Source organism: Gallus gallus, chromosome 4, assembly GCF_016699485.2.
Source record: "Gallus gallus isolate bGalGal1 chromosome 4, bGalGal1.mat.broiler.GRCg7b, whole genome shotgun sequence".
NCBI classification, from domain to species: domain Eukaryota; kingdom Metazoa; phylum Chordata; class Aves; order Galliformes; family Phasianidae; genus Gallus; species Gallus gallus.
In genome coordinates, this window is record NC_052535.1 from 68,060,848 (window position 1) to 68,073,046 (window position 12,199).

The window sequence follows — 12,199 nt, forward strand, 5'->3', positions numbered from 1 at the left end:
AACCTCTTTTTTCTTCCTTTCCCAAGGACATTATTGACATAGCGTCATTTTACGTTATATGACGAGCCAAAGCACACAGTGCTGTTCCTAACCACTGGCCAGACCCTAAGTATTGTTCTAGCCAAACACTCAGACACCAGAACTGATGGCGGGCACAGGAGGTGAACAGAAACTAACTACTACAGAGAGATCCACAGAAACCATAGCAGGATGGTTTGCATAGAGTTTTGTTATGATGCCTGATGCTTTGCTCTCCATCAATGCTTTTGGGGTATGAGTGCCAAGAACTTACTGTTTTTAGACAGTCGGGAAATTTTGCTTCTGTTTACTTATCATGTACCACAACTTAACAGCAGGGCTTTTGTATGATACAACTGTACTGGTAAATGAATTTGTCCAGCAGATAACAAAAGTACAAAATAAGGAAACAGAAATTATCACCTATTACAAATTTAGATATTACAATGGAAGTTGTCTCTTCCCAGGAAGTACTATAAGGAGAGTGAGACATTAAGAAAATTGCCTTCTCATTCTTCTTTTAGGAAAAAAAAAAACCACCACTTGCTTTTTTTTTTTTTCCAGTACAAGTTGGAAAGATTAATGAAAAATAATAGACATCAGTTAGAAGTCCACGTATTTGTCTCCTCAGATCATTTTTGACAGTATTATGGTATGTTTGTCTCTTGTAATTGTATTTTCAGGTTCATATCTGCATGAAGAAAAATAACCTATTTTTCTGAACTTAATTCAAAGTACAAATTCCTGAAAGCTAATACAATTCTCAAGTACTGCTGAGACATCATATGACATCGATTTATGCAACAGGACAGCATAAAAGCAAATTACCAGCACCATCAGACAGACAACTATTCTTAATAAGGTTCATAGCAAGTTCCCAGAGAATATTTTGCCAAAAGAAACTTCCTAGGAAAATAATCACTGGGAAAAAAAAAAAATCTTGCTTTCAAAGGAAGCTTTTTTTAAACAGTAAGTTACAGTTCCGTTCACCTTGGTGCAACAACTATGCAAGCAGGTGATTCTCACAGGGCTGAGGATTTTTTTGCATTGCTAAATCACACCAATATTGCAAGGATGAGGCCCATACACAAGCTGAAAGCCGGATACCACAGTAAACAGATTTTTATTCAGTAGTGATGAAACGTGAGCCAAGATACAAGCTGAAGTTCAGCCCTTTAACTTTGTCTTGGCTACTTCCTTCTATTATATGTGAGACTCTTTCACACAGTCTCTGAAGTAAGTGTCTAAGCTCCGGTGGGGATTGGTCAAGGAACTGAAGTAATGCTATAAACTCTCCTAAACCCTGTCAAGCAAAAGATAAGGCAGAAACATTTTCTTTTCTCACAGAGTGATATTATTCAGGGACAGGAAGCAAGAACTAGGATTTTTTTTTAAAGCAAAAGGATAGCTAGCTAACATACAGTTAGCATTCGAGAGCAGTGCTTACCTAATTACCTAAAATGCCACAAATGCATTATTTTTATGGAGTATATAATTCCACAGTTGTATAACACTGCCATTGGAAGGAACCTTAAAAATAAGTTGTGTGCACTACGGATGTCCTACCAAGTGAATGAAACCAACAGCAACTGGCTTAGTAAAAATCACTTACAATGTAATCACATTCATTGTACTCTAATAAACTGTCGCTGTGACCAGAATACCTTTCCAGCAATTAAATACATGAAATGATACTTCTGGAAAGCTGACAGCCTTAAAAATAGACATTCAGTATCACTTTCTAGCATGAGAAAATTTATTTTGGTAACGTGGCTCTTTCATCAAAGCCTGTTATTCCTACATGAGTTTAATATGTGCTTTGGATGTTTTGTGAATTTCCTTTTTGGTGGGAGCATTAGCGTTCTGGATTAATGGATAACAAGCAGGAATAAGAAAGCATTTCATCAAATTTATTGGTCACTGTAAGTCTGAACACTAAGCCGTTGCTTCTATGTTTTATTTCATTAAAGCAATGCATCATCTCTACTGTGATAACAGAACCAGTCGGCGCTTCTGGAGATCAAAGCAAATTACAAACAGGCCTGCCAAGCTGAGCATATGTAATTTTATATGTAATGTTGCATACAATCCACATCCTGACTGAGACTTGCAACCAGACAAAGATCATCTTTGTCTATTTATACAGCCTGCACTTACTACAGAGGTGTGCAAATCCTCGAGTCCTCACTTTAACACTACGACACTATGAACCAATAAATTTTGTTAACATGATTGCTGTTCTGGTATACAAAAGGTTTGCAAAATAAGCCATTCCTTTTTAAACCACATGAGGAAATCACTGTTAAGATTTTCAGAGTAACTATGGATTCATCTAGCTTTAAACACCAGGAAAAGTTTGAACAATTTAAGCTGTCAACAGTAGACCAGTTGCACATAAGACTTCACAGTAGCACTATAAGAAATCACTCAAACACCAAATATGGGCAATCTTTTTTTCAGCTGACAATATTCCCAGATGAATGCTTCGGCACGTCTACAATACATGCCTAGAGTTCACTCTCTTTCCCTTCAATACAGTGTACCTCTTCATTTGTCCTTACAATAACAAAGGAGAAAAATAGTCTAGGGCTTGGAGAGCTGAACTAGACTTAAGCAGACATTTTGCAGAGCAACATTATATATGACTGCTTATGCCTCCGGAGCTTAATGATGAAATAAAAATAACAGTGTGTAATTTACAATTACTCTTAAGTTTTAACTGCAGTTCTCTCAAAACAAAAATCTACCTATTGCCTCTACTAAAATATACTTACTCTGTACTGCTATGCACTGTATCAGCTATTGGGATGAAATTAAAATAGAATGATTAAGTTAGACTTTTAAGGCAGAAGGAGTATCTAGAAATTTAAAAGCACACACTTTACTCAAAGCAAATAAGATCGCTATGCTCCTAGGGTATTTCTGTGAGTACTGGAGTAAACCACACATACTGAGGTGAAATAACTGGAACAGTTAATGTATACTATGTCAAGCCAACCAAAGCTAAGATAATAAAGAAAATTCAGCAATAAATAACGTTCCTTGTATGCACCCAACTAAGACGTATAACTGTTTCTAGAAAGTAATGTCAATATTTTTTTTTTCAAGCACATGGACATGGTACAGGTGAGAGAAAAGAATACACAATATGCTCAAACACAATAGTGATATCTGTACTTTAAAATATTATGCCATAAATACATTTCAACAGAGTAGAACACTCAATCACTTTAAATTTGCACACAATCATTTAAGCAGCCACTTACCCCCCACTAAGTAAAAATGGCAAAAAATGTCAGCAGGTACAGGGCTAGACATGCTTAAGAGCAAGCCCCATTTGGAAGGCTGGCTGTGTTTGGAAGAGAACACACATAGCAGGTAAAAACATGCATTACTAAAATAAGTAACATTCGAAAAGCCAGAAGCACAACTAAACTTCCCTATTGGCCTGTTTTTGTTAGGAAAAACTACTAGGGAAAACATTCAGAATTTAGAATTACTTTATTAGGAAAAATGTTTAGAAAAATAATTACTAAAGATAGCTAGAGGATGTGGGTACAAAGGCCAACAACAAAAGTCACCTTCCAACATGAAATTAATCTGCTGTATCATTCACAGCCTGAAAACCACTACTTTCTTGCTGCTTTGAAGACATCTTATAACAGAAAGACTTATCTCAAGAAATGAGAAGAATGCAACACAACCACTTTTTCTATGAGGTTCCTCCTGCAGCCAACTTACCTTTGGGATTTTAATCATGAATAAGGAAAAAAAACCCCAATGTAACTCAACATTATCCTCTCAGAACAGTTGTAATAAAAATGGAATCTTGCATAGAAGAGAGCAAAGGAAAAGAAAATTGCTCTACTGGTATCTTTTGCAGCAGCTTATTCCAAACACACCTTTCAATAGGGTCAGAATATGAAAAAGAACTAGATGGATTTTAAAGACAAAAGAAAAGCACACAAGGAAACATCACAGAAAGGCTATGCAGTATTCATGCAGAAACATGCCTGTCAAACTACAGGTTGAGGGACCCGGCCTTAAAGGTCTGAACACACTGAAACTTTTTAATGGTGTTTATAAAGGAACATTGATCTCAAATATAAACAAATAATATGTTCTGAATCTTAGACAGCTAAATTAAAACATCAGTAATGTTGAAACAGAAAGGATCTATGTACGTAAGGGTATCATTAGTCTAGAATGAGGATGGTCCCCCTCCACATGTCCAAGAGAATCTTTCATTCCCAGCCACATATCCAGGCAAAAATACAAATAAAAAATAAATAAAAATAAATAAATATGGCCATATTTCTGACACTAATTCTACTCAACCCAGCATCCGTTCATACCCCTCATTCTTTCCTAGCAGCGGGCACAGAACCTTGCCACTCTGAGACGACCTCCTGAACACCAGAACCAGCTGGAGTGAAGTGCCTTAAGGCACAGACTCAGCCCACAGGCTGTAAGCACCTCCTCTGTGGCCTTCCTTGCTCTTACAGATTATGGGCAACTTTTACTCTGCTGTTCAAGTCAACATGAAATGGTTCCCTAGATATCCTGCAATGAATGCTACCTGTAGACCGTGGCATTCTGAGGAAAAGGCAGATGAGACAAAATATACAAATACATTTGCCTTTCTTTCCAAAAAGGTATCTTTTTGTGGTCACCATTTGAAAAGCATGCAAGTGAGACAGCACGTAACCAAGATAATTTTCCTCTAAAAATACAACCTCCCTCCTAAGTACTTTCCACTTCTGGAAGAAAAAGACAGAAAGGTCTTCAGTGCACTGCACTGTTCAGATTTCAGTAAGTCAGGAGAGTCTGAATGACAGAAATAATTGCTATCTAAATCACACAGTCACAAAACCAAAGTGCAAAAAGCAGCAGGGAAAGATTTTTCTCCATTTGATATACTCACCAAACCTGCAATGGGGGTTGGTAGTCTATTGATCTTTTTGACCAATCCTGGCTTTATTGCATTCAGCAACCTGTTATGAGAAAGGAGTATTTATGAGTGCTAAGTCACAAAATCCAAATTATCAAATACTTGTTCCCAGCATATAAACATTTCAGTATGTCTGGAAGAGATTCTTCCCATTGTCTTCTCCTGCAAATGCACATACATACCTGAAGTTCCATCACTGAAATGAAGGAAAGCTAGAAAGAAAAATGCCCTCAGTATCCCAAGGAAGAATAGTCTGACAGTTTGCACACTGCAGAGGGAGGCATTTTCATCATAAGCTCCTCTTGTAACAAACCATGTTTCCCTGCCACTCTTTTCCCAAATGAAAATCTCATGCTTTTTATCCAAAGGCTGAAAATTCCATCCCAACCACTGAGAAGAAAATCATCAGATCAAGACAATCACTTCAAATTCAAGATCTTGAAAGAGATCAGCTAAAGGGACTATGTTTAAAACTCTACAAATGAGAGTACCCACAGTGAACAAGAAGAAATCTCTCACAGTGCTGACGCTCCATCCATTCAGGAACCGCCCCTTCTAGCAGCCTACTATAACCACGAGTGGCAAAGAACACAAAGTAAGTGGCATTTGGGGGAGTTGGGATGGCGGGGGAAAGGGGGGCGTGTAGTATAGTATTTTTTCTATGTATATCTTCTTGCATTTAAAAACTGTAATTTGATCTCATAAAAATTGCTGTACTACTCATGACTTCTGCTTATGATAAAAATCTAGAACTCTCATGTCCTAGAAAACAAATGATGAAAGAATATACTTCATATACAAAAATCCAACACTTTTTACCCCTAAATACATAGAATAGCACAAAAAGAATAACACATCTCTTTTCCTGTGATCATAATTTTATCCAAGGAGAGCAAACAAAAATTACTTTGTTTTCCCCAAATGCACAAACTTATTTTTCAGACTTGCAAAGCAGGAGTCCTATAAACAAATATTTTTCATTCAGCTGCTGCTACAGGCAACGTAAGATTTCTTCACAGCACTTCTTGAATACTCTAGCTCTGCTGTGACTTCAATCTACAGTGCCTATTCTGTCCGAAGGAAAAAATTATATATCAACAAAAGTATCCAATTTTCTTTATTACTAATATGTGAATATACCAGACACAATAACACATACTGCAAGAGCTCATCAAATGCCATAAACTACAATAGCAAGTAAAATAAAGAGGTCTTAATTGAAACCCCAAAGTCAAAGCCCATTCTCAGTAAATTTTCAGACTGGCGTGTATAGGGTTCTCTGTGAGATATGGGGGAGGGGTAAGACAAGAGGAAGGAAAAGAGTAGGGAATAAACAACACTTTAGATCACCGTTTGGAGTCTGAAGTGGGAGGAAATGGGCCAGGGCAGGATGGAAAAGCCTGAGGAAGAAAGGTCTCTATTATTAAAATGTTTACCTCCTGTTGGAAACATCTCTAAATGGTCTGGCACTAAAACCTCCAGGACTGGCCCGCTGCAGAACGTGCCAAAGGCAGATTTCTTCCAGAGCAGTCTGGCTGCTTCTAAATTATTGCCTCATCTAGAGCAACAGTCCCGATGCCAAAACACTGAGTGTCGCCAGCTTGCCCAGCCACCAGCCTGGCTGAGAAGCTGCACTGTTTACACATGGTCACAGAGTCAGCCCTCAGTCCCACAGTCGCTATCTGCTCATTTCTCCAAGAGAGCTACCAAATACACCTCTTCCTACACAGGCCAACACACACAAACTAATTTTTTCTGTGCTCCTTGGACTCATCTAGAGCCTCTGTCTTGATATGTGAGATTATATCAACTCCACCAGGTTTCTGTGAAAATACAGAGCCAACAAAATACCCATCCACGCTGCACTGCAGACTTGGCCTAAGGCCCTCAGCCTTATACCCAGGGGTAAATATTGCTGTTGGGAAAATGCTTTCTGACGCAGGCTTTCCTGTGGCAGTCCCTTTCCAGCCCTGCCACAGCAGCAGCTCCAGGCTTCGTCATGCTCCCAGCCCTCACCCTAGGTGCATTCAGAGGTGAAGACATGGCCCCCAGGGAACAAATACACAGAAGAGGTAATTTTTGCTGCCTAACCCTTCCTACAGCCCCACTACATTGGCTCCATTTGCAGGCCCTCTACAGCTACAGCTCTTGGCCATGTCACTCTCCCAGCCATAGCCCTGACCATAACAGTGTGAGCTCATTTGTTTATAAATATTTGCTTTTTGCAGTACTTTCCCTTCCATTCAAATAAGATGTTGTAAAAAAATCCACCAGAACCACTCAGAAACCTTGGCAAATGGTACCTGGCAAAGCACTGTTCTAGCTAATGGACTGCAGGCATCCGGACTAAGCCAACATGACTCTAACCAGAAGCAAGTATTTTTTCTGCCCTTAACTGCACAGCAAGGCTAGATGACTGCACTACAGGTATCCACAGACAGGGGAACAATTCCAGCATCTGTTGTCCATCCATATGGGTCATCTCTGAAAATTTTATGAGATAACATCCTTCCCATCCCCCAAAAGAGACAAAATAACTTCACAGTCTTCTGTCAGAACAAATGTAGGAACAAGGTAGAATCCATCAGCTTCCACATCAGCTGTAACACGTACACAGTGTTCTATGCTTTATTTCCACAACACTTATCTCTATTACAAAAGTTAACCCTATCATTTTCATACCACAGGGCAGGGAATCAACATAACCCATAGGCACAACAAAGAGCTAAAACCCTATCCCCCAGTCAGGTTAAACAAGTTAGTTCCATCACTTTTGGAAGCATGTGACAAAAACTGGGACTAAAAAGTGTCTAGTCTACCTCTCACAATATGAAAGTCTCCTCTGTTTTCCAATGGAAAACACTTGTTCTTGCAGCAGGAAGACGCTCGAAGGCACCTGCTGAACAAATACCTGTAACTCATGACACAAACAACCCTCTGCCTCAGACATCGGTTGGAATGACCAGATCAGCAATGGTGATCAGCCTACTGAAGTCACCAAGGTCCCTGCTGTCAGGTTCAGAGAGAAGTTTTAAGCCAGATACCAAATCATGCTCAGACTTTAAATGACCACCCATTTCTCTGAGATCCTCCTAGCTCCTACTGACCTCTTTTCACACTTTCTCCTCCAAGGAGGCAGTCCTTTTCCTTGTGCAGTAAAAATAATCAAAGCTCAGATACTTGCATCCCTGTGAGGGTATCAAAGGCAGACATGCAGTTTGCTCTTAATGTAAATGTCAGCCCACCTGTTCTGCCTCAAAAATAAAGGTCCACAAGTTGCAAGCTCAGGTTTTCCCAAGCACACATATATTAGTTCAGGTTTTTGTACAGTTGTGTTTTTCAAGCAAAGAAAACCCACAAACAGATTTTCATCCTCTAAAGACACAACAAAACCTTTACATCACCACGTACCACATTCTGTTATGTAGAAGCTGGTGAACTACTGTTTAAATTGTCAGTGTTGAAGCATAACGGTTGGATTTTTTTTTTTTTTTGTTATGGTATTGGTACTATCTTTCATATTCCTGCAACCAGGAATCTAGGAAACCAGATGTGAGTGGGAAAAGTCCAACTATGCTGTCTGGAGAAAAGAAAAAAAGCAGGCTTATTTTTAAGTCTTCCATGACTTTTCCTTTTTCCCTCCCCCTCCAGTAAGATGCTGGTAACTTAAGGTCTGATACGAGATGGTGAGGGAATAGACACTGTCAAACAGTGTCCTTCAGTGCTGTTCTCAAAAGGAGATTGTAGGTACCTTCCCCAAGTTTGACCTTTTTTTGGTAGCTGGGGTTTAATGACCCCCGAGCATATGTTGGAGATGACTGTCAAAACAAGGTTATGGAAGATTTCTAAACAACTTTAGCTTTCAGGCAACTTGCTACACAAAGAAAACATTTTGGAGTCTTAACAACTACTGTTGCTAAAAGTCATTGATACGAAGAGAAAAAGAAAGAACATACTTTGCCTACTGAAGGAATTCTGGTTTCTGATACATCCTGCACTTCTCTGACATAACCAAAAGGAACAGATGACAAGGAAATCTCAAGAAACATTATAACAGTAAAAGAAGCAAAAACATAGCAAAAATGAAAATACATGAGGCAGAATAGTTCTTGAAAAAATTCAAATATAATATGATGGGGAAAAAAATCCCACCAACCCCCCCCAAAAACAGCAATCCAACACAGGGTAAAGTCAAAGCTCTTCAGGTTCCATATGTAAAACAGGAGTCCTGCATGCACACACCTGACCCATTACCAAGGTCCTTCAGACTCGACTAGGATTTCTGTCCAGCTTTTCTGGCATTTATGCACTTGTCCTGAGTCAAGTCAGTCCTGTTTTTCACTTCTCTCCTTAAAACGCTATTTCCACTTTCAACACAACATTTACATATCCATCCCATCTACCCCTTCTCTCGACCAGGTATTGACTTAGATCCTTTGGTGGTCAGCTGTTAGGCACAGCTTGGTAAGACTCTGCACAGGAACAGCCTTACCTTATGGAAACATCAGGGCATGGCAGCAATGGAAAGTTGATCCACTCCCGCTCTTATAGGGAGAAGCTAGGTCACTTCCTTCCCCTTGTGAAAAACAGCTCTGGTACGTATGGGGAGAATCAATTGCTCTATTTGGTACCGTCCCCAAGGCTTGAAATTCCAGGAGATAAGGTATCTTTGCAGTAGGACAGACAGGCTGAAATCAGTACTAGCCACTGTGTGACTAACCTATGAGACCTTCCTGGGGTTGTTTATCACCGGTTAAGAATTTGAAAGGCTTCTGCCAGGAAAAGAAGGCGTTTCAGGCAACAGCTGATAAAAGATCTAATGAAAAGCACCAAGACAACTGCACATGAAATTCTTGCAAGAAAGCGTCAGTTAAGAAAATATTCTAAGGATGGCTGCCAAATCCAGCCTCCAAGACGACTTAGCTTCTAAGAGGAAAAACTGCAGAGAATAAGCTTCAGAAATGGAAAAATGAAAGGCTGAAATGATGTGTGGTTCACAGATGAATCCAGGCTGGATGGGTATGCATCCAACAGAGTTCTTTGCTCAAACAGCAGATCATATTCCTAAAAAGAAAAGCTGACTAATGTCCTACACTTAAAGCAAAAAGGTATTTCATATTTGAGAGTTCAGGAAATCCTATCCACAAAATCCTATCCACAGTAAACCTTCAAGGAGACAACTCTCTTTTTAAAATTAAGTTTTACAAATGTATATTTTAACAAACAGCTTTTCAGCTCTTGACTATTACTAGCCCAGACAATTTTAGTATCTATGTATTTTAAGCTTGTGCTATATAGTGGCAACTCCAATATGCCCAAAATAGTTGAAAAGATGAAGAAAACACACTATTAATCTTAAGTATGAACAAAACACATTGATACAGTGCAGACAACAAAAAGTCAAAAGATTTTGTTGCAAAGGAAGTGGCAAAGAAGTTTCAAAATATAGAGTTGTTCCTGAGGTCACAAAAATATTTTTGGGAAAACATTCTTAACTGATTGCTAATGATGTCCCTGTTATTATTTATTTAGTGTCAGATGAACAAGGTGCTTTTTTAACATGCGAGACAGAACTGCCTTTGTCATATAAAGGCCTCACAGTCCAGTCTGATAAGTGAAAGGAGAATAAATAACTGTGCAAACCAGTAGGACTAAGAAAAGTCAAGCCAAATACAGCATAACACGGGCTATACTCTGCCAACTAGAAATAGGAATAAGACAGGTCTTGCAAAGCAGCTCAAGAAAGACAACAGGGAAGATCATGCCTTCACAAGGACTATTTATACAGAACCTACCACCACAATGAATGACATGTATAACATCTCATGTACCTACAGATTTACAACTCTCAATTTTACAAGGTAGCAATAAGAACGGATAATTACCCAAAGTATTTATTCAAAACAAGCTCTTAAGCATACACTCTTGGAAAGCTGAAACCTCTCACAGGATCACCTTGCTTTGCACTTCAGCAAAACTCAGTTTGAATGGATCAGTGTTCCAGAGACTCCTGCTCTGTCAATCACAAACGTGCACTGGAAAAACCCCACTATTTAGTCTGCTGAGATGCCTATATTTTTTTAACATAATTACAAAGACAGGTCATTTTAATTGTACTTGAGCATGCCCCTCAACGGCCATTCTCTCCTCCTCATGCACACAGCTAAACATTATGGTTTACATCACCCTTGACCCCTCAACCTCAGCTATACTAATAAGTAGCTCGTCATCTTAATGTTGCGGTAAAACATAAAGATGAAAAACTCCGGGTCCATATAAAACTGTTTCAGATGTCCTCACATGAACCCAAATCTCAGTGCTTAATGAGCCTTGGGGCCCGTCTCTCTAAATTGGAGCCATGCCAAATCCACGATGCTGATTATGTTTTGGCTTTACAATACGCAGCCTGAAAACCACAGGAGAACACCAATCCCTTCTTACCTTAAGGCATGGGTCACATTCAAACTTTCAGGTACACCTGTGAAACTCAAATACCTTCTTGGCTTCCAGGAATAGCAAATTCAAACAAAACTTAATTAAGCATAAGTATCTGCATTGTACACTGTACAGCTGAGCGCTGAATTGATGCCAGGCTCTTACCACTGACAGATAAGTAAAACGACGTACCAAATTCCTACAATCTACAGAGGTAACTGCATACTTATTTTCCCCTACCAGATCTCCATAAGCGGTAGAGCAATTTTAAATAGAAGAGATTAGCTTGCAAGAAGAATTTGATTTTTAAAGAGCCAAAATGAAATACCAGCTAAAGCTGCTCTGAAATAAGGTTCCACACCTAGCACTACCATTGACTCAAAAACAAAGTTTTTCTATTCCATAGCATTATACATGCACTGATCTGGCACATATCCAGCTCTTAGTGAAAACAGCATTCATGCCAGCCCAAAGCTTGGTCAGATGCATGATAGCCATGATGCAAGCCTTAAGAAAGTCTGCTCTCTGAGAATAAGCAGCTCATTCATCACCATAAAGAACACAAGCCAAGGAGATTTCTTATTTATAGAAGAAAATTATTCTCATGACAGAGTAAATGATAAATTCCATTAAGTAATTCCTAATCACAATCACTTTCAGCTCACGCACATTTACAATTACACTTCATTTTTGCTTTAATTACTATTCAAATAATCTATGTATATGACTAACTTCTCTCTCTCTCTCTCTTTTTTTCAAATTTAAAAGTACAAAAAAGATTGCAGGCTTTTTTAA

General features: G+C 38.9%; 1 protein-coding gene across 20 annotated transcripts in view; it reads right to left on the bottom strand.

Moving 5' to 3' along the window:
• LIMCH1 (LIM and calponin homology domains 1) overlaps window positions 1-12,199 on the bottom strand; it is a 164,889-nt gene that overhangs the window by 88,554 nt on the left and 64,136 nt on the right. For 19 of the 20 annotated variants that reach the window (XM_015285469.4, XM_015285467.3, XM_040699791.2 and 16 more), the window contains one exon: window positions 4,943-5,012. In XM_015285469.4, coding sequence (XP_015140955.2) covers window positions 4,943-5,012 — 70 coding nt within the window. Of the gene's footprint in view, window positions 1-4,942; window positions 5,013-9,461; window positions 9,489-12,199 lie in introns of those variants that run through there. The other variant, XM_046940887.1, reaches the window with a different exon arrangement.